Source organism: Pantherophis guttatus, chromosome 9 (genome assembly GCF_059756535.1).
Source record: "Pantherophis guttatus breed Tessera chromosome 9, ASM5975653v1, whole genome shotgun sequence".
Classification (NCBI taxonomy): domain Eukaryota; kingdom Metazoa; phylum Chordata; class Lepidosauria; order Squamata; family Colubridae; genus Pantherophis; species Pantherophis guttatus.
Window position 1 is genome coordinate 21,419,607 of NC_142071.1, and position 27,629 is coordinate 21,447,235.

Below are 27,629 nucleotides of genomic sequence, written 5' to 3' on the forward strand. Positions count from 1 at the left end.
GGTTCTTTTTACAGATGCGGGCAGATGGCAGCTGAAGAATTTGCAGACACTGTTGGACGAAGGGATTAATTTAACTTGGTTACAATATAATCAATTACAATTGAGATGGAAAGAGGACCAAAAAATTGGTATTATGTTGCATGAGGAAGAATTGGTTAGACATATAAGAGAGAAAGGTCCAATGCATATTAAAAGGCTTTATAATGTTTTGCTAGAAAGGGATTCAGAAACTGAATTAGTTAAAGACTGTATGATTAAGTGGGCACAAAATTTTGAAGAACCAGTGAAGTTGGAAACATGGGAAAAAATTTGGGTCCAGAATGTTAAATTTACACAGTCGCAGAATTTGAGGGAAAATTTTTACAAAATGTTTTATAGATGGCATCTAGACCCTAAGAAACTGTCGTGTATGTATCCTAATGTTCAGCCAAAATGTTGGAGGTGTGATTGTACAGATGCTACATATTTTCATATTTGGTGGACCTGTAAGAAAGTTAAGGCTTTTTGGATAAAAATTTGGTGGGTTATGCAGAATGTTTTGAAGAAAAAAATTCAATTTTCTCCACAATTGTTTTTATTGGGTATAGCTAAGGGTTTTACAGTGGATGAAACAAAGTTGATTTTGTATATGATTACAGCAGCGAGATTGTTGATAGGTAAATATTGGAAAAATGTAGCTTTGCCCACCGTTCAAGAATGGACTTTGAAGATGGCCAGTTTCGCTGAGATGGCGAAGATTTCAGCATATTTAAAAGACCGCTCACAAGAGACTTATGAATGTGAATGGAAAAAATGGATAGATTATGTGCAGAACAAATATCAAACTAGGAAGTATCAAATAGCTTTTTATTGATAGTATTATATTACATTAAGATAGAAATATTTGAACTATGTGAAGATGAAAAATGATATGGGGGTTGGGGGGGTTTAAAGTTTAAGGTTTTTTTTTTATATAAAGGGGATAATGATGGGGTACACTCTATGGAAGTCCGGGGGGGAGGGGAGGGTTAGGGGGGGTTAGGGAGGATGGGTTGGGGAGCTTGGGGTGGGTTAGGGGGGTGAAAACGGGGTGAAAATGTAATTGTAAAACTTTTACAATAAAAAAAAAAAAGAGAAGCAGAGAATTGGGGATCAGAAAGGGAGGGATTGGGGGGCAAAGGTCAGTATTGACCGCGAAGAGTCAGGATCAGGTCGCTGTGCTCAAATAAAGAGAAAATTTCCTTAAAGATTGGCAGTTTGGAAGTTTGTTTATTTTGAGATAGCATCGAAACCTGACAACAGGATTACTCTTATAGGAGAAAAATAGGGTTATATATGCTGCCTAAATCAAAAAGCTGTATGAATGACAAAGATGATTAGGGGACTGAAGACTAAAACATATGAAGTACAGTTGCAGGAACTGGGTATGTCTAGTTTAATGAAAAGAAGGATTGGGGAGACATGATAGCAGGGTTCCAATATCTCAGGGGCTGCCACCAAGGGTGGGTTCTACTTACCTTTCCTACCAATTCTCATCGCGCCCACATGCACGCGCTCTTCTGCGCATGCGCAGATCACCTATGATGACGTCCGGGTCAATGGGCGGAGCCTCCTGTCGGTTTTACTACCGGTTCTTGCAAACCAGTCTGAACTGGGGGCAACCCACCACTGGCTGCCACAAAGAACAGGGAGTCAAGCTATTCTCCGAAGCAGAACAACAAACAATAGATGAAAACTAATCAAGGAGAGAAGCAACCTAGAACTAAGGAGGAATTTCCTGACAGTGAGAACAATTAATCAGTGGAATGGATCCCCCCTCTAGAACTTGTGGGTATTTCATCACTGGAGGTTTTTAAGAAGAGATTGGACAACCATTTCTCTGAAATGGTGATAAGGTTTCCTGCCTGTGCAGGAGGTTGGACTAGAAGACCTCCAAGGTCCCTTCCTACTCTGTTATTCTGGATATTGGGAGTTGTGGGTATTTATTTTCTCTATCCAGATGTTTTGCCCAGCCTCCTTCTTTCCTCTTTGCCTGGGCTTCTTTTATTGGTTGTTTGCAGCAACCATTGGGGACCTATATTCTTTTTCATGCACTGTGTAAGCTCCAGCTTCCCCTCCTTCCTTTCCTTTGTTTTCCAAGAGACTCTCTCGCTGGCTAAGTAGAGCCAAGCAGCAACCGCTGCAAAAGAAAACTGAACTAGAGATGGGAAGCATAGACCAAAGGGGATGATCAGAGGAGTCTGAAGATGCAGCCTTGACTCTCAGGAAGACTCTCTATGGGGAAGAATAGGCGTCTGTGTTTTCTCAAGGTGGTGGATGGATGCTGCTCTCTCCTGATGCTGCCTGCCCCATATTTGTCCTATTTGTGCAGCCTGAGAAGCAAAGCTTAAGGATATATCTCAGCCCCTCCTTCCCTGGCTTTCCCTCCCTCTCTTCCTCCACCTTCCCTTTCCCTTCTTGTTCATTCAGAACAGATGATGCTCCGATCACATGGAAGCCTGTCTCCCTTCCTTCTCTTCCTTCCACCCCTTTAAATAGCTGTTAATACACAGAGAATTCATTTGTACTATACAGACAGAGAGGGAAGTAGTAGTAGCAGCAGCAGCAGCAACAGAAGGCTCAGGGAGGGAAATTTAACAGGCTGCTGAGAAGATCCGAGATGAAGACCAACATTTCTAACTGAGAGAACAAGGCATGGCTTAAGAAGAGGGGGGCGTGCACAGACTCTGCCTCTATCTTTTGTTACAGCAAGCTGGGAGAAAGAGGGAAGGGCACAGAGAGGCTGGGATGAGAAGACCCCTACGCGTTTCTGGCAACAATGGCACGGGTCAGACCTTCACAGAATAAATTGGACTTTCATTCTCCAGTGGTTTCACCAGCAGCTGCCCCTGGAGGGTCTCCTTAGTTACCTCCCTTGTCAGGTAAGTTGGCTTTTCTCCCCACAACACACGCACCTCGTTTGGGGTTGATTTCTCTCTCGTGTTTCTGGAGGTTGAGGAAAACAGGCGATTCCAAGAACAAGAGCAGGATGGTAGAAGATGCCAAGGACCTTGCTTTCAGGTTGTCCACTCACCAGAGGAGAATGGGGTCAGTTAACCTTAAAAAGAAGAACGAGAAGAATAAGCTAACTTCTGAGGCTGAGGGTGCTGGGAGGGCCAAGCGATGTGGAAAAGTATCAGAAGTTATTCTGGATTTTGCCTTGGTGAAAGGATGGGGGTAAGTGAAGAAGGAAAGGTGGGGGGAGCAGTGGGTTTGAAATGCAGCTGCTGTTTAATGAGAAACGTTAGGTGAGATGCAGTTTTTGCACAATGGAAATCACACCTATTCTGTTTGTTTTAACCTTCTAGATGAGATCAGTGTTGTAGGTTCTGGACAATGTGTAGGAATATGAATGTTCCATTCAACTTGGAATTGTTTGAAAAGGAAGTAGAAGGACCACGGCGGCGATATCTCCGTGGCCTAAAGAATGTTTTAATCTGAACGTCTGAATTCAAATCTACAATCGGGACGTGATGATCCCAATGTCTCTTCAACCCATCCTTTCCGTGTTGCTTTTGATCTCTTCTGAATGCTCACACTCCCCGATGAAACGATTGCTAATTGCCTGTTTGAATTTCACACTTGTTCCACCTTAACCTTCTTGATTGCCTCGAAACTGGGCCCAATTTAAAGATCAAGCATGACATGTAAATATGCGATTTGTTTAAAGCCCAAGTCTTCCTTAATTACATCTAGGAGGGTCTCATTTTTATTTTTATTTTTTAGAAGGAAGGCATCTCCCAATCAAAGGAACTTTAACCATTCCTGAACCACACAAGTTTGTTCCCCATAACTTCCATCTGGGTATGGGTATTTTTTTTTTCTAATTAACTTGCCTAGAAAAATAAGTATATTTTTAATATGCATATTTTTTAAATATGTATATTTTTTTAAAGAGGTCACATAATTATAGGAAGCTTCACCTGCCTCTAAATGCCTCTTTCCTGCTAAACAAAGAAAACCTGCCTTGGAAGATCTAATGAGGCGTTACCACAACAAGAATATTGTTTTCCTTTAAACAGTTGAGGAGAGCCAGGGAATTTTATCTAGGGTTGGGGAAAACTCATAGTTTCCATGGTCATAAGCTAGAATCTAAATATCTCAGGAGGAGAATTCCTTCCTTAAAAAAAAATCTTTTGGTGATTTGTACAGTAATAGTTCTTTGTGAAATGCTGGTTTTATTAGGTTACCTGCATTTTGTTGTTGAAGGGGACGTGGTGGCTCAGTAGCTAAGATGCTGAGTTTGTCGATCGAAAGGTTTGGCAGTTCAATGGTTTGAATCCCTAGTGCCGCGTAATGGGGTGAGCTCCCATTACTTGTCCCAGCTTCTGCCAACCTAGCAGTTTGAAAGCATGTAAAAATGTAAGTAGAAAAATAGGGACCACCTTTGGAGGGAAGGTAACAGCGTTCTGTGCGCCTTTGGCGTTTAGTCATGCCGGCCACATGACCACGGAGACGTCTTCGGACACCGCTGGCTCTTCGGCTTTGAAATGGAGATGAGCACCGCCCCCTAGAGTCGGGAACGACTAGCACATATATGTGAGGGGAACCTTTACCTTATTTTGTTATGGACAATTCCATGCTATTTTGTTAGATACTGTGGCTTTATAAACACAAATAAGGAGTTTTGTTATAGTCAACTATCTAAAACCTTAGCCTAGGTCCAGCTGTTAACTAGTGGAGCCCTGAAATTTAGGAAGTTTCAGCTCCAATGCGTATGGAGGATACCAGATCATGGAAAGTGGCTTTAGTCTTGGTGAAGGGTTGAAGCATGCTCATGGATTCTATCTTCTCCATCATGGCCCCACCCCTCAAGAGTGATCAAAAGGACCTACGCTTAGAGGAAGGCTGTGCTTGAGACAGTTGAAACATCTCTTGCTCCTTTATTGTCTTCTTCCAGTCCATGACAGCAGCATGCATATCCTCAAGAAGGCCATTTTGGTAGCCAAATGCTAGGCCCGATTCTGTGGTACCAAAATGGCTATGGGCACACAGGTACCATTACAAAGAGAGCTGTGCACCTGAAATTCAAAGAAGCAGGTGAATGGGTCAAGAATGTTGCAAGGGGAAGCTTTGCCTCAACATCCCACCCAACCCACTGCATCATTTAAAGCATCAGCCTTGTACATCTAAGACAGCTTCATCTCTTCTGCTGATCAAGGAGGGATCTTCTTCAGCAGGGTGTCCACTGCAGGCAGCCCATGTGTAATGCTAATTGGCTTTTTCGCCAGCTGTACCAATCCATTGCTTTGAAGCCAGTGAGTTTGACGGCCAAAGGCTGACCTAAATGTGGAGGAAATACTCTTGGTATTTCCTATGCTTGCCAATCAGAAAGGCAGAACTCAGATCCCACTCGCTCTCAATTGAAGACAAGATAATGAATGATTGCTTAGTCTAGGAAGGTGCTGCTTAAATCCCATTGAAATTAATATCTTTTTTTTTTATTGTGCTCATCCAGTCCAGAAGAGTCTTTTTTGGAGCACAGTTAAACTAGCCCCAAAAGGATGGGAGATGTAAAGGATCTCTTTTGAAATAAATGTTCTGTGGAATTAGTAACAGAGACAGCAAAAGACGTTGGTCGAAAGTGTATGAAAGAGAAGAAAGAGCAGATTAAAGCAAAGGATCACCGTTGATTCAGAGTATCATCAATATTGGCATGGAGAAAAAGGTGACTTATGTCCAGTCCTCGCATTTATGTTGCAACATTCCTGTAGTCATGCAATTGTGATCAAATTGCTTGGAAACTGGTTGACATTGACCAGGGTTGCACCATCCTGCTGGCTTCCAATGAGCAAAGTCTATGGCAGGGGTCTCCAATGTTGGCAACTTTAAGACTTGCGGACTTCAACTCCCAGAGTTCCTCAGCAGGCTGAGGAATTCTGGGAGTTGAAGTCCGCAAGTCTTAAAGTTGCCAACGTTGGAGACCCCTGGTCTATGGGGAAGCTGGCAGGGAAGATTGTAATTCACAATCATGTGATGTCTTGTTCAACGACTGCACCACTTAATGATATGTTTTCTGGTCTTCATAACAGTCGTAACTTGAAGACTACCAGTGTGACATTAGAGGGAAACCAGTGTTGATCAGTTGGAGTCCTATTAAAAGAGGTGGGGAGGCAACCTGTCTGCTTTAGTCAATTACGCGCTTTGTGAGGTCTGGGATTTCATTGTAAGGTGGCATTCATTTGTCTCTCTCCTCTTTCAGAAGCTGCTACTACTAAGGTAACAAACAAACGAACAAAACCCCAACGAGCTCTAAAAGATGAACTTGAAGCAATTTCCATTAGTTTTGTTCCAAACCAAGGTTAAATTCTGAATAGAAACTATAAACCAATCAAATCAGTTTATTACAGCCATAAGACCAGATACCATAATATATCTAATAGGAGAACTATGGCATAAAGGTAAAAAAAAATTTGCCCTGTCCAGTCGTGTCTGACTCTAGGGCAGTAAAGGGAAAGGGAAAGGTTCCCCTCGCACATATGTGCTAGTCGTTCCCAACTCTAGGGGGCGGTGCTCATCTCCGTTTCAAAGCCGAAGAGCCAGCACTGCCTGAAGATGTCTCTGTGGTCATGTGGCCGGTATGACTAAATGCCAAAGGCGCACGGAACACTGTTACCTTCCCACCAAAGGTGGTCCCTATTTTTCTACTTGCATTTTTTTTGATGTGCTTTCGAACTGCTAGGTTGTCAGAAGCTGGAACAAGTCACGGGAGCTCACCCCGTTATACGGCACTAGAGATTCAAACCACTGAACTGCCGACCTTTCGATCGACAAGCTCAGCGTCTTAGCCACTGAGCCACCGCATTCCTTTAGTAGTAGCCCCCAACCTTTTGGGCACCAGGGACCAGTTATGTGGAGAGAGGTTTTTCCACAGACTGGGGAAAAGGTTTTTCCACAGACCGTGGATGGGGATTCGCTTGTTTGCGTGGTCTGGTTTCTGGCATGCCACGGACTGGGGGTTGGGGACCCCTGCTCTAAGGGACAGTTCTCATGTCCATTTCCTAGTTGAGGTAGCCAGCATTGTCTGAAGATGCTTCCGTGGCCAACATGACTATATACCGAACATGGTTTCCTTCCCACCAAAGTGGTACCTATTTATCTACTTGCATTTGCATGCTTTCAAACTGGTAGGTGTTCAGGAGCTGGGGCAAGTAACAGGAACTCACCTCATCGTGCAGCACTTGGGTCTCGAACCTGGGCTGTCAGCTTCAGGGCCTTTAACCATTGAGCCATCTCACTCCAGAAGTATGACATATACCTATATGTATATAATAGAAAAACAATAGGTATAACAAGAAATAAAGCAATTAAAGAACATGCATAATAAAATAAAACTGCATAAAAACCATACTATAAGAAGAACTTAATTCGTGGTATGGTGCATTGTACAAAAGGTAGCCCAAAATTGGGCAATTAGAAACTATGCAGAGAATGTGGAAAAGTTCTCATATTCTGCTGTGTTGCATCCCACAATTGAGCACTTACATATTTTTATTTGATGGTGATATTTTATTTACAGCAGCTAGGTATAAAATTGTAATGACCAGCTGAGGCTGGAACCAAGCAGATCCAAGTATGGTTTAGCATGCTGCATGAATCCAGCTATCCTGAACCCTGCCTTGGTTTGCCCACGAGTGTGAAGTGATCCTCACCAACTTTATGTCATCGTGTTCACACAAAAGCACGTGCCCACTCTTCCAAACAGTGTGGATACTGGCCACCCAAAGGCTGCCATCCTAGCTTAAGCCTGAGAAGAAACGATCAAAAGAAGATACAATTGTGACCTTAAACCATCCCGGAGTGTCTCTTTCAATGAGGATAAAAATCCAGGTCTGTTCTGTTCAACGGTGGGTTCCACATATTCTTACCACCAGTTTGCTGCGCGCACACAAGCACTGGGCCTCCTGCTCATGTGCTCGGTCCCAAAAATGTGGCTAAATACGACGGCATTATGCCAGGGCAAGTGGGTGGGTGGGAAGCAGTGGTGGATTTCAAATTTTTTTACAACCGGTTCTGTGGGTGTGGCTTGGTGGGTGTGGCTTGGTGGGCGTGGCAGGGGAAGGATACTGTAAAATCTCCATTCCCACCCCAATCCAGGGGAAGGTTACTGCAAAATCCCCATTTCCTCCCGATCAGCTGGGACTTGGGAGGCAGAGAATAGATGGGGGTGGGGCCAGTCAGAATTTTTACTACCAGTTCTCCAAACTACTCAAAATTTCCACTGCCGGTTCTCCAGAACTGGTCAGAACCTGCTGAAATCCACCTCTGATTCTGTTGCTCAAGAGGACAGAAACGCAGAGAATTTTTACACAATTTCCAAATAGCACGGGCAGTTTGACAATAGAACAGACTTCCGCTGTACCAAAACCAGTCAGCAGTCTTTCATTAGATGTGTGTAAGCAAAGTTGGACAGCCATGCGAGGGAGATGCTTTGATTTTATTCCAGATCATCTTTAATCGCCACTGAAATCCCTCCAACTCTATAATTCCGGTCGATTTTATCCGGAGAGACCAACTGGTCAGAACAAATATGGCAGCTTCTCAACCTACTGCTAAACCAGGATAAATTTGCCAGCTTTCTTGCTTCTCAACTCTCAGTAGAGTGCATTTAAAATAAGTTCAATTATGATATATTCAATAATTACAGTACAGAGCCTAATTCAGTGATGGCTAACCATTTTGCCATCGCGTGCCAAAAGCGGGGTAGTGGGGGGTGATTGCATGTGCGCGTCCCCACACCCATAATTCAATGTGCCTCGTCCCCCCACGCATGCACGCATGATCCCCCCGCTCTCCCCCCACTTTTGGCACGTGATGGCATGGTGGGCCTGGTAGGCCCATTTTTTTGCCCTCCCCAGGCTCCAGAGCTTTTCTAGGAGCCTGGGGAAGGTAAAAATGGGGAATCCCCATTCCCTCCCCACTCCTGGGGGAAGGATACTGCAAAATCTCCATTCCCACCCCACTCTGGGACCAGCCAGTGGCATTTGCTGGTTCTCTGAACTGCTCAAAATTTCCGCTACCGGTTCTCCAGAACCTGTCAGAACTGCTGGATTTCACCCCTATCCTATTCCCTCCCCACTCCTGGGAGAAGGATACCACAAAATCCCCTCCCCACTCCTGGGGGAAGGATACTGCAAAATCCCCATTTCCTCCTGATCAGCTGGGACTCAGGAGGCAGAGAATAAATGGGGGTGGGGAGAGTCAGAATTTTTACTACCGGTTCTTCGAACTTGCTCAAAATTTCTGCTACCGGTTCTCCCGAACCTGTCAGAACCTGCTGAATAGCACCCCTAGTGATGGCCCAGTATTCAACCTTCCTGCAAAACAGTCTCTTGGGCTCTGCCCTGCCCATGGTCTGCTGCCCATTATTGTTCATGCCAAGGATCTGCTGCTTGTCATACTAAGGGCTACACTTGGTTTTTGACTGCGGTGCTGGGAGAGACAGGCGCTCTTCAAGATAGGAGCCAGGTGTTGACAGAATCTAAATTTGACTCCATCCAAACTAAATCTCCTAAAGGCACTCCTGCAATTATGATTATTCTCCATATATTTAATTACTTCCTCTCTTAAATCTCATTAACTTTTACAATTCGGCAGCAAGTTTCAGACGGCCGTTAGGTAGGTAGAGAATAATTCTTCCATTTTTGTCTGCTTAATTATCACCAGGGTCACATTTTCATCAGTTGGTCTAAATGTCGGTCTAAACTTTCTCTGCAGCCACAACAGATGAACCAGTAGCAGCAGCTCCATCTGGATTTTAGCTCGTTCACCTTGAACGAAATGTTGGGCCTTTTTTTGAGGTCATTCCTAACCAGCCCCCTTCGGAATGTGAGTAAGGAGGGTTGTGATAGGAGGAAGGCTGATAAAAAGCCTCTTTGTGTAGTTGATAAGAGGGAGAAAACTGGCCTCATCTCCATTTTCACCTACTGCCAATTTCGCAGTCCATCCGAAAGGAACGAGTGGCTTTGTGCATAAAAGTGGCATCATGATTCAGTTGTTCTATTCTGTTTTCCAAAGGTAGGAGTAGAAAATAAAACAACTGATCAAGATCACGTGAAGTGTTAATACCACTTTCTAATACCTTGGTAAGGCCACACTTGGAATACTGCATCCAGTTTTGGTCACCACGATGTAAAAAAGATGTTGAGACTCTAGAAAGAGTGCAGAGAAGAGCAGCAAAGATGATTAGGGGACTGGAGATCAAAACCTATGAAGAACAGTTGCAGGAACTGGGAATGTCTAGTTTAATGAAAAGAAGGACTAGGGGAGACATGATAGCAGTCTTCCAGTATCTCAGGGGCTGCCCCAAAGAAGAGGGAGTCAACCTATTCTCCAAAGCACCTGAGGGCAGGACAAGAAGCAATGGATGGAAACTAATCAAGGAGAGAAGCAACTTAGAACGAAGGAGAAATTTCCTGACAGTTAGAACAATTCATCAGTGGAACAACTTGCCTCCAGAAGTTGTGAATGCTCCAACACTGGAAGTTTTTAAGAAGATGTTGGATAACCATTTGTCTGAAGTAGTGTAGGGTTTCCTGCCTGGGCAGGGGGTTGGACTAGAAGACCTCCAAGGTCCCTTTACAACTCTATTATTCTATTCTATTCTTTGTGGTTGATGAATTCTGCACAATAATAAACAGGCTCAGAGATTGCCTGATATATTATAATAGTTTTTTTGGGGAAACTTCCTATTTTCCCCTGTATTTCATGTAGAAGAGAGAAAAAAAATCAGCCTATCTTTTTGGCAATCGGGTTTTCCCCAGGGCGGAGGGGGAGGGGGGCAAAAAAAAAACAGAGGAAGAGAGAATATTTTTGAATTGGCTTCTACTAAATCAAAGCTTGTTTACCGATTAATTAATTTGACAAATATCCCGCCTTCCCGTGAAGCGAGCTGCGTAATAGATCACTACTAATAACCCGAGAAAAATACAAGTTGGCATTTTATAAAGTTGGCACGATAACTTAACATTCAGTTCCGTGCATGCGTTTCAGAAGGGAGATCGAGGCAGTGGTGGGATTCAAGTAATTTAACAACTGGTTCTCTGCCCTAATTATTTCTTCCAACAACCAGTGTGCCAAACTGCTCAGAAAGTTAACAACCGGTTCTCCCGAAGTGGTGCGAACTGGCTGAATCCCACCACTGGATCCAGGGCATCATAAACCTGTGAACATAATTCAGCTGATGTCTCAGAGTCACCAACTATGGTCAAACAAATCAAACCATATTATGGTTCACCGTGAAGGCCATGTGGATCTCCCTATTTCAACCTCATCTACTAAGTGGAGTTACTATTATATTACTCTGTAGGTAAGGAAGCTTTTCTCCTTGGTAATTGGGCACGTGCTTAAAGGACTTAATTTATAAGTGGGAAACTTGCAATCTTGCAGAGGTTACGGAAGTAGAATTCTTAACATTGTTCCCTACAGGTGGTCCTTGACATATGGCCAACATGTCAGGGGTGCTGCAGCAGCCATAACTTCAGGACAGAATCATAAGTTCCAGAGGAGGATCTACAGTAACTTCAAATGGCTGCAATCAATTGCTAAGTGAGGACTACCTTTATAAGAGGGACACAGTGGGTCAGTGGCTAAGACGCTGAGCTTGTCAATCTAAAGGTCGGCAGTTCAGCAGTTCGAATCCCTAGTGCCGCGTAACGGGGTGAGCTCCCGTGACTTGTCGCAGCTTCTGCCAATCTAGCAGTTCGAAAGCACGTAAAAAATGCAAGTAGAAAAATAGGGACCACCTTTGGTGGGAAGGTAACAGTGTTCCATGCGCCTTCAGCATTTAGTCATGCCGGCCACATGACCACGGGGACATCTTCGGACAGCGCTGGCTCTTCGGCTTTGAAACGGAGATGAGCACCACCCCCTAGAGTCGGGAACGACTAGCACATATGTGCGAGGGGAACCTTTACCTTTACCTTACCTTTATAAGACTGGCTTATTGGAGCCAAGGACATCCTGCTCTTCTATCTCAAAGGAAGTGGTCAGTGGGGATTGGACAGCATTTTTTAACCAGAAAGGATAGGCTGATCCAGGGCTTGTTAAAAAGAGATGAAATCTATCTCTTGCGTGACTCTTTTTCATACATCTCTATTTCTGTGTACTTGTATCCAATTTGTTTTATCTGGTATTGCTTCACACTTCAATTATTTTTATGTGAGAAATCAAAGCACATTACACACTCAAACATTAGGCTCGGTAATCAATAGCGCCTACGTCCAGCTCTTTGTGAGTTTGCAATCTCCTGTTCTTGTCTTCGCAGCCGCTGAAGGGAGGCTAAGGAAGGAATGATCACATTAAGTCTACTTAGAACATTAATGACTCGGACAAGCTTCAAATTCAGGAGTTTAAGAGTCCAAGCCAATATCCTATGTCTTGTATCACACTTCCTCTCCTGTTGAGGTAAGGAATATTTCTCTGTGTACTTTGGCTTGCATTACACTCAGAGTCATTTCAATTTTTCACTTCAAGACAGATTGGCACCTTATTTTACTGCAAAGCATTTTCAAAGTTTTTTTTTTTTAACCCAATCAAAATACAGTTGGAGCATTGCTGATCCTGTTTTCCGCAGGATCTATCACTATCCTTCTTTGATGTTGCAATTTACATATTTATTGGACTTCAATTCTTGAGTGGCACAGTGGCTAGGGTGGAAGACGCTCATCTCCCACTTGGAAGGTAGAGAATTCAATCCTAGGCGGTGGCAGGTGTTTCTCTATCAGGCCGCAAAGAGAAAATATCTGCTGCGAACCTGGCATAGGTGTCAGGAAGGGCATCCGGCCAGTAAACGCTCAGCTCCATTCAGTCATCCTGACTCCACCCCAAAGCAAAGGATTACAGGATGACAGTGTTGAAATCCAATTTTTTTTACTACCGGTTCTGTGGATGTGGCTTGGTGGGTGTGGCTTGGTGGGCGTGGCTTGGTGGGCGTGGCAAGGGAAGGATACTGCAAAACCTCCATTCCCACCCCACTCCAGGGGAAGGATACTGCAAAATCCCCATTCCCTCCCCACTCCTGGGGGAAGGATATTGCAAAATCTCCATTCCTACCCCACTCTGGGGCCCCACAGAGGTGGTATATGCCAGTTCTCTGAACTGCTCAAAATTTCCACTACCGGTTCTCCAGAACCTGTCAGAACCTGCTGGATTTCACCCCTGCAGGGTGGTAAAAAGAAAAAAAAAATGGACTTCAGCTCTTGTTGGAAGTTGTGCAATTGACATCCATCACAATGCAATGTAAAGATTTTGCAGTTCTTGCAGTCCAGCTCATGATCTGCTTAAATTGACACAAATTGGCTAGGCTTTTAAGGAAGCTGATGAAGCAGCCTGATAAAATGGTGATTGGGCAATATATGCCCTTCCCCAGTGTGTCTTCCCTTGATTTCTCCAGCAATTCTCCAACTCTATGTTGATGCTCCATAATAGCAATACTGGGATGTTTGCATGGCTCAGTTTTTAAAGTAAGTAAAAAAAAATAGTGACATACAGCTCGAGTCTTTCTTTCTCCCTTCTGGGGGTCCTCCAAATAATTTAAAGTTCTACAACTCCAGAATTTCCAGCGGCAATTTAACAGAATTCACTTTCTTGCCATAATTCCAAACGGGGGGAAAAAGTTCATTTTTATCCCATTGAAAATATTGCTAGAGAAGAAATTCAGCTAGAAATATCTTAGAATATCTCTGCACTCCTTTGAAAATAATGGATCTAAGGAAGCTAAGCATGAATAGAAAATTCCCTGGCTTTAGGTTTTAAAAGGAAAAGTTCCAACAAACTGAAGAAGCTGGGTGAAAAACCAATGCTTCCTTTTCTTTTGAGGTGACCATTAAGAAGGCCCTGAGATTTATTTCTAGTTTTGACTTTGGTAGAGATTCACTGGTATCTGTTTATTCTCCTTGGTTCTTCTGCCATTTGACTTGGGCCTTTATTTGTACTTTTCAAAAATAGATTTCTGTAATTATATTATTTTATGCAGCTTATTTATGTTGCTTCATCTTGAATCCTAGCCATAAGTTTATCAGATCAAAACCAGAGAATTAAGAGGGTTGGTTAGGTCTTCCTAGGATTTGTGCTCTTTGTGTGTGTCTATGTGTGTGTTTGTGTGTCTCTGTGTATATCCATGTGTCTCTTCTCTGTGAGTGAAGTACACGGGGGCTGGTGAGCAGTTCTCCACAGGAGCTCCACTTTTATCCAAAAATAAATGAAAGGTTTCATAACAGGATTTCTTTTTATCGGAAAAAAATAAAGGGATTCCATTAATAAGTGCAAAATCTTCTGTGTTTTTCAAATACTGCTTGGTTACTGGAGGTTGCCCTCCCCAGGCTCTGGAGGCTTTTCTTAAGCCTCCGGGAGGGTGAAAATCGCCTCCCCAGGCTCTGGAGGCCCTCTGGAGGCCAGAAATGGGCCCATTTCCGGCCTTCCCGAACTTCCGGTAGGCCCGTTTTTCATCCTCCTTGAGCCTCCACGCGCACCCTGCACTTATCTGCATCCAAAACGGGCCGCGTGGGGACTCCTGAGAGGGGAGGGGTGGGCAGGGCCAGCCAGGAGTGGGATTTGAGGTTTCTCCGAACTGCACAGAATCTTAGCTAGAGGTTCTCCCAAACCCGTGTGAACCCCCAGCAGCCCACCCCTGCCCTATAACAATAAAGCAGCATTCTTATAATCCTTGCTGTCTCTTTCTTGATTTGGCCTTATCTCAAAAGAACTGACATTAATTCTATTTAATTTCTTTCTTTTTGTATTCTATTTTAACTCTTTACAATTCTTTTTATGATTGTTTTGCCTCTCAAAGCAGCGGCTCCCGACCTTTTGTGTACCAGGGACCGGTTCCATGGGGAAAGGTTTTTCCAAGAATCGGAGAGGTGGTGGTTTTCCATGCTGCCTGCATCACGTGGGTGGGGCTTCACTTGTTTGCGTGGCCCGATTTCTGGCATGCTGCAGCCCGGTGCCAACCCACGGACTGGGTCTGGGGACCCTGACTCAGAGTTTCCAGTTTGAGATGGATGTTTATACAAATTGACTGGATGGATGGATGGTAGATGATAGCTAGATAGTAGATAGCTGGACAGCTGGAAAGCATGGGCATATGCTTTCCTATGTGCATGGACAGTACTTCCATTGGAACCACCAATGCTGCAAAATATCTATCCATGTTCAGGATATTTACTGAGCCATGGTGGCGCAGTGGTTAGAGTGCAGTACTGCAGGCTACTTCTGCTGACTGCCAGCTTCCTGCAATTCAGCAGTTCAAATCTCACCAGGCTCCAGGTTGACTCAGCCCTTCCATCCTTCCAAGGTGGGTAAAATGAGGACCCAGATTGTTGGGGGAAATATGCTGACTCTGTAAACTGCTTAGAGAGGGCTGTAAAGCACTGTAAAGAGGTATATAAGTCTAAATGCTTTTGCTAGTGCTACCCCATGGAGACAGCTCGGAAGAATTTTCATTCAATCTTCGCAAAAGATTCTGAGATACATTTTGTTCTGGCTAATGCATTTTGCAAAATGCTTCTTTGAAATGTCTTGTGCAATTTTACTGAATAAATCCGGGTAAGGTTTTTTGGGGGGAAGAAAGGGGTAATTCTGACACTTCAGTTGGTAAAGTTAAGGAACCAAAAGAGGGAAGTGGAGATTATTTTATGGGTAAAGTGAATCATCACCGTGTAAGTGCCCATGAAAATGTACTATAATCGCCCGAGAACACTCATCGAAAGATATGGATCCACTTTCCCTGAACTGCTATTCTGCAAATGTTTTGGATGTCAGTTCACATCATTATCAGCCCACGTGGCTTGCAATCACAAATATCAAGAGACAAGTAGGCTGAGGAAAACAATTCTACTTATTTTTATAAGGTAAGAGTTACGATATTTTTTTCCTGTTCTGTAGCCCAACCATGGCCGGAGATTCAAGGATCTTCATGAATCAAGATATGGAAATTGGTGTCAGCCCCAGAGAGCAAAAGAAGATTCCCAAACAAGCCCGGGATGATGTCCCAATTGCCACAGATCGAACACGTCTTTTGGTAGCTGAAATCAAGAAACCACGCCAGAGATACATGGAAAAAACGGGCAAGTGCAACGTTCATCACGGAAATGTCCAGGAAACCTACCGATATCTCAGTGATCTTTTCACCACTTTGGTGGATCTCAAGTGGCGCTTTAATCTGCTTGTGTTTACCATGGTTTACACCATCACTTGGTTGTTTTTTGGTTTCATTTGGTGGCTCATTGCCTACATCCGGGGAGATTTAGACCATGCGGAAGATGAAGATTGGATCCCTTGCGTTGACAACCTCAGTGGGTTTGTCTCTGCCTTTCTGTTCTCCATTGAGACCGAGACCACCATTGGTTATGGCCATAGGGTGATCACTGAAAAATGTCCTGAGGGTATCATATTGCTTTTGGTCCAAGCAATCCTGGGCTCCATAGTCAATGCTTTCATGGTGGGGTGCATGTTTGTGAAGATCAGCCAACCAAAGAAGAGGGCAGAGACCCTCATGTTCTCTAACAACGCTGTGATTTCGATGCGGGATGAGAAATTGTGTCTCATGTTCCGAGTTGGAGATCTAAGGAATTCCCACATTGTAGAGGCATCTATTCGAGCCAAGATGATTAAATCCAAACAGACCAAAGAAGGGGAATTCATCCCCTTGAACCAAACGGACATCAATGTGGGATTTGACACAGGAGATGACAGGCTGTTTTTGGTATCCCCGCTCATCATTTCGCATGAGATTAACGAGAAGAGTCCCTTTTGGGAGATGTCCCGTGCCCGGCTGGAGAAGGAAGAGTTTGAAATTGTCGTCATTTTGGAAGGCATGGTGGAAGCAACAGGTAAGGCTTCAGACTGTGTGGGTGGCTAGTTTTCCTAAAAGGTAACGGTGAAGGTTTCACCTGTCCGGTTGTGCTCAATTCTGTTTCCTAGTTGAGGTAGCCAGTGTTGTCCAAAGTCCCTTCTGGTCACATGGCAGGCATGACTATACACTGATGTTCATGGAATGCTGTTATTTTTGATAAAGGTGACGTCAAACATTCAGTTGATTTTGATAACTCATAAAGATATGAGCCCATGGAGTATGTTTTTCCATCTCCATTATTTTAAGATTCTGGAGATTGGGAGGCAGCACAACGGTGCATTAATCAACTAAAACATTTTACCTTTTTTTTTTTAACCTTTATAGTCAATTATTGTCTTTGCAGAAGGCAGAAACTATCCTTAACTCAGGGGTGGGCTGTTGCTGCTGATTCGACTGGTTCAGGCAAACCGGTAGTTCCGAGAATCAGATGGCCCCACCATCTGCGTCCTATCCTGTCCTTTATTTCCTTCTTTCTGGCTCAGCTGATTCATGCAACACAGCTGATTTCTGCACCTCCGCTGTTCTACTTACTGGGGATGCCTTAGAACAGTGTTTCTCAACCTTGGTAGCTTGAAGATGGGTGGACTTCAACTCCCAGAATCCCCCAGCCAGCGCTGCTGGCTGGGGGATTCTGGGAGTTGAAGTCCACCCATCTTCAAGCTTCCAAGGTTGAGAAACACTGCCTTAGAAGGAAAGCAGCTGAGCTTCAAATGGCTGTATTTTGAATGCTGTGCGCAAGCTCACAGAACCAGTTGTTAAACTGATTGCAGCCCACCACTGCCTTAACTGACCTCCATAACTAAGCAGGGTCAGCTTCGGTTAGTAACAGAGAATTTCCAGGCCTTGGGTTGGAAGTGATCTGGTTGGGTGTGCTGTTTATTTTATTTATTTTATTTTATTTCAAATTTATATACCGCGCCTTCTCCCAAGGGACTCAGGGCGGTGTACAGCCAGATAAAAACATACAATACAAACATTAAGAACAATTAAAAGAATATATATTAATTTGGCCCCAGTTTAAAATGACAAACCAATTAAAAATTTAAAATTTAAAAATATGTTAAGCCAGCCCGCTTGATGAAAAAAGAAAGTTTTAAGGGCACGGCGGAAGGCACCAAGGTCTTGGATTCTCCTTATCTCAGGGGGCAGCTGGTTCCAGAGGGTAGGTGCCCCCACAGAGAAGGCCCTCCCCCTGGGGGTTAACCAGCCTACATTGTTTGGCTGATGGCACCCCGAGGAGGCCCTCTCTGTGGGAGCGCACGGGTCAATGGGAGGTTGTCGGTAGCAGCAGGCGGTCTCGAAGATAACTAGGTCCTATGCCATGGAGTGCTTTAAAGGTGGTAACCAACACCTTGAAGCGCACCCGGAAGACCACTGGGAGCCAGTGCAGCTCTCGCAGGAGCGGTGTTATGTGAGAGCGCCATGCAGCTCCCGTAATTACCGGCGCAGCCGCATTCTGGACCAGTTGGAGCCTCCAGGTGCTCTTCAAGGGGAGCCCCATGTAGAGAGTGTTGCAGTAGTCCAGGCGAGAGGTGACGAGGGCATGAGTGACTGTGCACAGGGAATCCCGATCAAGAAAGGGTCACAACTGGTGAATCAGGCGAACCTGACAAAAGGTCCCCCTGGCTACAGCCATCAGATGTTCCTCCAAAGACAGCTGCCTATCCAGGAGGACTCCCAGATTGCGCGCCCTCTCCGAGGGGGCCAAAGACTCGCCCCCAATAGTCAGCGATGGAGTCAGCTGACTATATCGGGATGCCGGGAACCACAGCCACTCAGTCTTGGAAGAATTGAGCTTGAGCCTGTTCCTCCCCATCCAGATCCGCACAGCCTCCAGGCACTGAGACATCACTTCAAGGGCATTGTTGGGGTGCTGTTGTCCCACACGTGACGGTTTTTATACATGGTTGTTTCTTTTAACTGGTAAGGCTGTTTAAAGTCATTTTGGAGTTAATGTATGGTAATAGAAACTTTAAAAACTGACAAGCCTTTCTCTATTTCAATTCACAATCCAGGTGGGACTTGTTTTGAACTTGGTGTTTTCTTTTGTTTCTCAAACTGCTTTATACTTTCTTAGGACTGAGATATCTTTTTGTAATGGCTTCACATTTTTTATCTATCTCTCATCTATCTCTCTACCTCTATCTCTCTACCTCTATCTCTCTACCTCTATCTCTCATCTATCTATCTATCTATCTATCTATCTATCTATCTATCATCTATCATCTATCATCTATCTATCTCAGTGGTGGTTTTAAAATTTTTTTACTACCAGTTCTGTGGGTTTGGCTTGGTGGGCGTGGCAGGGGAAGGTTACTGCAAAATCCCCATTTCCTCCCATTTAGCTGGGATTCAGGAGGCAGAGAATAGATGGGGGCGGGGCCAGTCAAAATTTTTACTACCAGTTCTCCGAACTACTCAAAATTTCCACTACCGGTTCTCCAGAACTGGTCAGAACCTGCTGAAACCCACCTCTGATCGATCGATCTATCTATCTATCTATCTATCTATCTATCTATCTATCTATCTATCTATCTATCTATCTATCTACCTACCTACCTACCTACCTACCTACCTACCTACCTATCTATCTATCTATCTATCTATCTATCTATCTATCTATCCCTCTAGTTTCTAGACCACCCATTTCTCTCAATCTCCTGGCATTAAAGCAAAATCCAACCCAACCACACATCAACCAAGATGAAAAAAAATAGTAATATTGTAAACTTTAGGTAGGAAGCATGACCAGCTAATCTAATTCTACTTTATTGCAAAGCTACATTAGTAGAACCTGGCAAGTCTGAAAGTATAATTCTCCCATTGACCTTTTACAGCTCAAGAAACTGGCGAAGGTCTCTTCTGAGACCCTTGCCTCACTATTATGGGTGATGCTGTCCCTTACCTGACTATTCTCTAGGCAACACCTCCTCTCCCCATCTCTTAAGGTCTTTTCCACCTACCATCACAAATATTGAGACAGTTACTCTTGCAATTAGCTGGTCCACTCTTTATACTTGTTCCCTGGATCTTCTCCTTCAAAATTTCCTTGTTTTCAGGCTTTTTCAAGGACAAGCTCTTGCAAACCAAAAACACTCCTGTATCATGCTCAGTTCAATCAACCATAGCTTCAACCAATAATGGAAAGTTCTAATTGGAATGGACACTATCATTTGAGCATCCTCATTTCCTCGTTTTAGGAAACACTAAACAGTTGTGGAGATACCTAATATAGTTCTAGGTATTCATGATCCTAGACAGATAACCCGTAATTTCATAGCAAGTAAGAATGCGTGAAGAACTTTCTTTGTTGGCCATATATGCATTACTGAACTGAAATTTAATTTAATGAATTGGGCAGTCTACTGGTTGGTGAAGACCAACAATCTTTAGGATGAGCTAGAAGATGCATCTATTTGTGAGTAATGTAGAAGTATCCCATGGCCATTATTTCAAACAGGATTCTGAATTAAATCAGCCATTTATTTAATAATGATGTTTATAACTCAGCCTTCAAAAAGGTTACTTGTAACTCAAGATTACTTTTTGGGATGTGGGTCATAAAGAGGTTAATGCTATGTCCAAATCAATTACCTTTATTTCTTTGGCATTCTGGAATATTAATACAACATTTATCCACTGATGACATTAATTGCAGATTCTATCTTTGACATTTGCTGGAATCAGCTTGAGCTGCCTTCTCTTTGGTGATGAGTGATTAAACTATGGATTCCTCTTAGCAATTCTGACAGCTGCTTCTCCTTTTATTTGGTGAAACTAGTTTAACCTTGGTTTTCTTCTGGGTGATTTTTAAAACCTTCATTATCTGAAGTTTTTGGATGATTCCATGTCCAGGGATATAGAAAAGGTCAACCAGTAGTAGGTCTAACTTGGAAATTAAGTACTGTCCTGTTTCAAAAAAAAGAATGCTATACTATTTCCCCTGACTTTAAATCTAATAAAACAATTCTCTGAAATGTTGTTGCTCCAGAATGAATAATAGCCAAGGAAGCAAGGGGTTGATAACTGACTAGGTGGATCAGTGGCTAAGACACTGAGCTTGTCGATCAGAAAGGTTGTCAGTTCGGCGGTTTAAATCCCTAGTACAGGTCTCTGTACTCATTCTTCTATTGGTCATCAAGACTTAAACCATGATTGGGTGTCGATATTTTGGTTTTTGCAGAAGTTAATTCAGGACAGCTTTGAACGCAAACAATGGTCCTACGGAAATACCCTCAGTCCCACAATATCAGTATGTCAGAGTCAGAATAAAAACAACCTTAAATTAATCTTGGCGGATTCATTTTCTAATTTTGCTGTCCAGAACCTGCTTTCTCAAATCTGCCCTTCATGTTTTTGAAGTGTAATTGGAAAGAAGGCTTTCCAGACTGCTTAAATGAATGTATAATCATAAGCTGAACTAAAGCTGAAGTCTTATATAATTTACCCAGGAGAAAATCACATTAGATTCACTGGGATTTACCTTGGAGTGAAAATGGGGGGTTTTTTGCACTGTATTGAGGACTGTTAAGTCACTTACCGGATCATTTTCGTGTGCCAATTACTCCCTCTAAGAACTTCACACATGCTGTCTATCCCTTGACGATCATGTTAGTGAGAAGCTGGATCTGAATGTCAGCAGTCGGATGATCTGCCAAATATCTGACAATCCAAAGAATATTTGGAGATTTCAAGTGAAGGCAAATTTGCAAAGCTTTGTTGTAGAATATTTAAAGGGATTCAAAATCCATGTTCGTTTGGAATACGGACATCTTTTAACAGAGTCTATGGATGTGTGTGTTTACATTTGATGACTTCATTTTTCTTCGTGGTTTCCTAGGAAATAGGGAAAGCCCTCAGCTACAAAGAAGGGGGGGGGGAAAGACATTATACAGGTAGTCCTCTATTTAAAACAGTTGGTTTAGTGACTGTTCAAATTCACAACGGCACTGAAAAAAGTGACTTATGACCATTTTTCACACTTACAACCATTGCAGTATTCCCACAGTCATGGGATCAACATTCAAATGCTTGGCAACTTGTTCTTATTTATGACCGTCGCTCAGAGGTGGGCTTCAAAAATGTTAGCAAGGGGTTCTCTGCCCGGTTGCTGGCTGGACTTGGCCATGGTGGGCGTGGCCTAGGCCTCCTGCACCATGGGGGGCATTTTTGCCCTCCCCGGGCTCCAGAGGCTTTCCTTGAGTCTCTGGGAGGGCGAAAATGGCCTCCCCAGGCTCCAGAGGCCCTCTGGAGGCTGGAAACGGGCCTGTTTCCGGCCTTCCCGATCTTCCGGTAGGCCCATTTTTTGCCCTCCCCAAGCCTCCACGTGTGCCCTGCACCCACTTACCTGCATCCAAAATGGGCCGCGTGGGGACTCCTGGGAAGGGTGGGTGGGGCAGGGCCAGCCAGGAGTGGGATTTGGGGGTTCTCCGAATGCTAGAGGTTCTCCCGAACCCCTGTGAACCCCCAGCGGCCCACCCCTGCTGTCGCTGTGTCCCAAGGTCATGTCATCCCCTTTTGTGATCTCCTGATGAGCAAAGTCAATGGGGAAACCAGATTCACTTAACCTCCAGGTTACTAATTTATCATCTGCTGTGATTCGCTTAAGAAGTGTGGCAAGAATGGGCGTAAAATGGGACAAAACTCACTTAACAAATGTCCCACTTAACAGAAATGTTGGGCTCAGTTGTGTTTCTTAAGTCGAGGACTTAAAAGCAAAGTAATACCAAAAGAGAGAGAGAGAGAGAGAGAGAGGGAGGGAGAGAGAGAGAGAGGGAGGGAGGGAGAGAGAGGTTGTGTGCTCTTTGTGTGCTCCACTTTGTCTTAAAGTATTTGTTCCAATTTGTCTTGAGTTGCATAATGAATGCATTGGCTCATTCAATTACAGAACATTAAAAAGTATAATTTTGGGCAGCTATTGTTCGCTTTTCTCCAAGCTTCCAGAACATTCTCTGTTGACAATTGGCCACTCGTAGATTTATTGCTTTCAATTTTCAAATAATAGCCTTGAAACACAGACTTTTGGTACGGGTTTACTCCTTGGAGGGTATCTTTGGATTGCAAAGGAAAGCAAACATTAATCAGTTTTATAATACAGCAGCAGCTTTACTATGAGTTTGCCTGTCTCTTGTCAGGTGCAGAGAATCAGTATCAAATGTTAAGTTCCAGTTGAGCTAATTTATTGCTCTTGCTTATACACAAGACTCTAGTCAACTAACGGTCAGTGATCAATTGGCACTAGATAATGTTGGAAGAAGAAATGTCCATCTGGGTTCAGTTCCAAGTGGGGAGAAAGATACTGGAAACATGGAGGCTGATTGGAAAGATGGTTTATTGATGGACAGGACCACGTGGGTTTTAGGTCCTAGGCAGCTGAGCAAATGGAGTAGAGAGAAGGTGTTATTTATACCTTCTCTTGGGCCTTGCCCTTGAGCTTCCTGTTCCCGTGCAAGAAATGTATTCTATTGGCTCCCATGGGGCCATGTGGGTTCATGTTTGTCTTGAAGTCAAGTTGAGTTGAAGTGTGCTAATGCAATGAAGGGGCTGAGGCAGTGGTGAAATCTGAAATGGTTTACTACCGGTTTGCTGGCTGTGCATGTGCGCAGAGCACACACATGCGCAGTGCATACCACGCCCACCAAAAGGAGGCATGGAGTAAGTAGAACAGCGCGCAAGGGGGGGTGATCAGCTGTGGCACGCAATTTTTTTTTTTTTTACTTTTAAAAGCATTTTTTTACACTGTATTTGGCTGAATAGGTTGTAAAAAAAATTATTTTAAAAGTAAAAAAAAAAGGCTCTGACGATCAGGCAATTCGGCTGTGATCATCAGAGCCTTTTTCTTACCTTTTAAAAGCCTTTTTTAAAAGAAGCGCCAAGCAGGCGACTGGGTAATTGGATGGGCATGGGGGGGCAGGGATTTTTGCTACCGGTTCTCCGAACCACCTGCTGCCATCGCTACCAGATCGGGCGATCCGGTCCAAACCGGGAGCATTTCACCCCTGGGCTGAGGGTTTGTTCAGAACTTGCTGCTGGGGGTAATGGATTACCAAATCTGCATTTTTAAAGGCTGGCCTCAGCTTAGTATCTGCTTGGGGGGCAGGGAGCTGAGGCTCTGAGTTTCTGTCTTTAGAAACACATTTCTCCTTTAGGGAAAATATAATATTCTGATGTTTTAAATATGTCTCAAAGTATTTCATTCATCTAGGAGACGGGTGGGGGCTAACTTTCTACAATAAGAATTAACTTATTAACTTATTCAAGAGGGGCTGGATATAGACTGTTTGCAGCGGTGGGTTTCACATAACCTTGCCACCGGTTTGCCCTGCGTGTGCAGGCTCGCTTCACGCACACGTGCGCCTTCCATGCTTGTGCTATGCTCGCCCGCGTGCCTTCTGCACATGCAGCAAACCTCGAAAACGTGGCTAAATAGGATGGTATTACACCGGGGCAGGTGGGCGGCCACCCGCAGTCGCCGCTACCAGTTCATCCAAACTGGTACGAACCGGCTGAATGCCACCTCTGACTGTTTGTGGGAATGTAATGACTCTAGGCTATTTCCTCTCTTGACTCCACCCCTAGGCTCTTTCTGTCCTTCTCGTACATCCTTGATGCTACTATGGCAAAACTCATAGGCATTTTTTTTTCTCCCCGTTCAGTCGTGTCTGATCCTTGGAGACTGGACCCTGCAGTTTTCTTTGCAAGGATTTTTAGAAGTAGTTTGCCATTGACAAGAAGCAGCGGATGGAAACTAATCAAGGAGAGAAGCAACCTAGAACTAAGGAGAAATTTCCCAACAGTGAGAATAATTAATTAGTAGAACAAGTTTTTTAAGAAGAGATTGGACAGCCATTCGTCTGAAGTGGTGTAGGGTTTCCTGCCTAAGCATAGGGTTGGACTAGAAGACCTCTAAGGTCCCTTCCAACTCTATTCCATTCTAACTTTGAGAAGCAGTGGTAAAATGTTTTGGTTCAAGTATAGAGAGAAAGTTATTGATGTGCACCTTATATTTTTCCATTGTATCATCAGGGAAGGCTACGCTTTTAGTATTCACTAGATCTACTAAATCTCTGCTTTGTTTATTTATTCTCTCCTGCAGGGATGACTTGCCAGGCTCGGAGCTCCTACATGGACAAAGAAGTGCTTTGGGGGCATCGTTTCACCCCTGTCCTTACCCTAGAGAAGGACTTTTATGAGGTTGACTACAACAGTTTCCACAATACCTACGAAACCAACACACCTTCTTGCTGTGCCAAAGAACTGGCTGAGTCTTTCAAAGAAGGACGGCTTCTCAGCCACCTCTCTACCACCAACCTCCTGAATGGCGAGGAAAACGAAGAAGCAGAAGTGGAGAAAGAACAGCGGGAAGGGATGGAGAAAGAAGACAACAGGAACGACGGCCTAGAGGCAATTGAACTGAATGGAAACAATGGCACCACAGGGGAAATGAAGGAGAGCCTGTTTTTAAAACATTGAGACTTGAGAATGATCGAAAATTCAGATTCCCTTGCCACCGAGGAGGCAGAAGAAGAAGAAGAAATGGGACAACCTAAGTCTAGAGCAGTGATGGCTAACCTTTTTGCTGCCGCGTGCGAAAAGCGGGGGGAGCACGAGGGGGTCACGTGTGCGCATGTCCATACTCATAATTCAATGCACCCCACCCCCCACACACATGCACGCATGATCCCCCCGCTCTTCCCCCACTTTTAGAATGGAATGCCACGGTGGGCCCGGTAGGCCTGTTTTTCACCCTCCCCAGGCTCCAGAAGCTTTCTAGGATCCTGGGGAGGGTGAAAACAGCCTTCCCTACCCCCTCGGAGGCCCTCCAGAGGCCAGAAACATCCCATTTCCCAATTTACAGTGGGCTTGGAAGTCCCGAAAATCAGCTGGCCGGTGCACGCATGCGTGCTGGAGCTGAGCTAGGGCAACGCTCACGTGCCCACAGATATGGTTCCACGTGCCACCTGTGACACGTGTGCCATAGGTTTGCCATCACGGGTCTAGAGGATAATGTTCTCACTCGCTTGGATATTATTGGATTGAGCTGTACCCCTCCATATAATTTGCTTTTCTCCAACTCCGTTCCGGAGATTACTATAAGGATTTTACTCACTGTTTTGAGGACACGTGAAAACTAACCAACTTAAGGAAATATAATGGAAGCGTAGATGATCACATATCTTGAAGCTTGTTAGTTTTTCTTTTTCTTGCAACATGCATCTTCTGCGCATTTTGAAAGGAGGAAGGGAAATATGATGGAACAAATATAGTTATGAGGGGTTTCTTTTCTCCCCCTTCCTTGATTTATTGGAAATGCTAATTGATGAATAAAAAGAGGAAAAGGATCATGGGAGTCGGGAACAGGCCTTCTGTATTTGGCCAAATGTCTGTTGTAAACTTTCTATGTGATGGGATATAGATGTGATTGTTTATCTTTGAGGGTTCTTTCTACTGCGAATTCAGCTAAAATACGAAGGAATATCATTTAGTGGAGGAAAGGAACTCATTTGCTGATCTGAAGTAGGAGGGGATTAGTTTTCCTGTTATGATTTTTGTGAGAGTTAAACAAGAACAACTCATATAGTAGCTTCAAATGAATAAGGAACTCAACTGGCTAACTGGTTTTGGGTTCTAAAGCTGGGGTCTCCAACCTTGGCAACTTTAAGCCTGGAGGACTTCAACTCCCAGATTTCTGGGAGTTGAAGTCCACCAGGCTTAAAGTTGTCAACTTTGGAGAGCCCTGTTCTAAAGGACATTTTAAAGCAGGTTTTTTTTTTTTTTTTTTTACTTCTCAGATTTCTATCCTGCCTTAACCCCTGGTATTCAAGCTAGCATCCATAACATGTCCTCCTTCAACAATTCCACTGATACTTTCATCTACCTTCTGGGTTAGTTTATGAGAGATAGAGTTTAGGTTCCAAACTCCCAAAGCCACTGAAGCTGGACCTGAACCACCAAAGGAAGGTTTAAATGTTGGCATGAAATTATCAAGCCTAGTTTCCAAGATTTATATTTTATTATAGTCATTAAAATGTCAACACAAATAAATATAATTCATGTTAGGTTTATTCATCATATCTACAGTATGTTGGCCAGATTGTCAGAGCACTGCATCATAAAGAGGAAGGGAGCAGCTGTCTTAAGAAAGCATAAGATTGATATAAGACTTAAGATATAATCAATTTATTTTTAGTTCATTCAGGATAAGACACATAATCAGATTCTAAGCAATTATTGGGGGTTGGATAGGAAAAATCTGAAATGATGGGAACTAGAAGACTAGAATAAAAAGGTGAAAGACCTGAACAGCAACATACACATTGCACCATCTGTTCCTCAAATGCTGTTAAAAAAATCCCCAACTGTTTTGATGCAATTTCTTCCTTGCATTTGTCAATAGACCGTATGGTACATGGCCCTTTTACAGCAAAGATTTTGAAGTGGGGAGTCCTTGCAGTTACTTTGTAAAAATAAAGACTGAACTGGACTTTGAATGAACTTGTGTGCCTTATCAAATTTGTCATACTGTCCGCAACACTTTTCTGGTGCCTCCTATGACATAGATTTTGTGGCCTTTTCCCAAATCCAGTGACGGGATTCAGCTGGTTCAGGCCGGTTCAGGCGAAACCAGGGGTGAAATCCAGCAGGTTCTGACAGGTTCTGGAGAAGCGGTAGTGGAAATTTTGACCAGTTCGGAGAACCGGTAGCGGAAATTTTGAGTAGTTTGGAGAACCAGCAAATACCACCTCTGGCTGGCCCC

The 27,629-nt window shown here is 43.8% G+C and overlaps 1 protein-coding gene across 4 annotated transcripts; it reads left to right on the forward strand.

Annotated features, from left to right (window-relative positions):
• Window positions 1–2,124: 2,124 nt before the first annotated feature.
• Window positions 2,125–27,363, forward strand: KCNJ5 (potassium inwardly rectifying channel subfamily J member 5). Of its 4 annotated transcripts, XM_087875914.1 has the most exons (5): window positions 2,422–2,900; window positions 3,327–3,822; window positions 12,284–12,423; window positions 15,904–16,850; window positions 24,969–27,363. In XM_087875914.1, exons 3-5 carry the CDS (start codon window positions 12,392–12,394, stop codon window positions 25,343–25,345), a joined length of 1,356 nt encoding a protein of 451 aa, XP_087732040.1. In that variant the 5' UTR covers window positions 2,422–2,900; window positions 3,327–3,822; window positions 12,284–12,391; the 3' UTR covers window positions 25,346–27,363. The 4 variants fall into 4 exon arrangements, with proteins under 4 accessions (XP_034277840.1, XP_087732041.1, XP_087732040.1 ...); XM_034421949.3 differs by lacking the exon at window positions 3,327–3,822 and having other exon boundaries at window positions 2,125–2,900; XM_034421950.3 differs by lacking the exons at window positions 2,422–2,900; window positions 3,327–3,822 and adding an exon at window positions 10,824–11,565.
• Window positions 27,364–27,629: the final 266 nt, after the last annotated feature.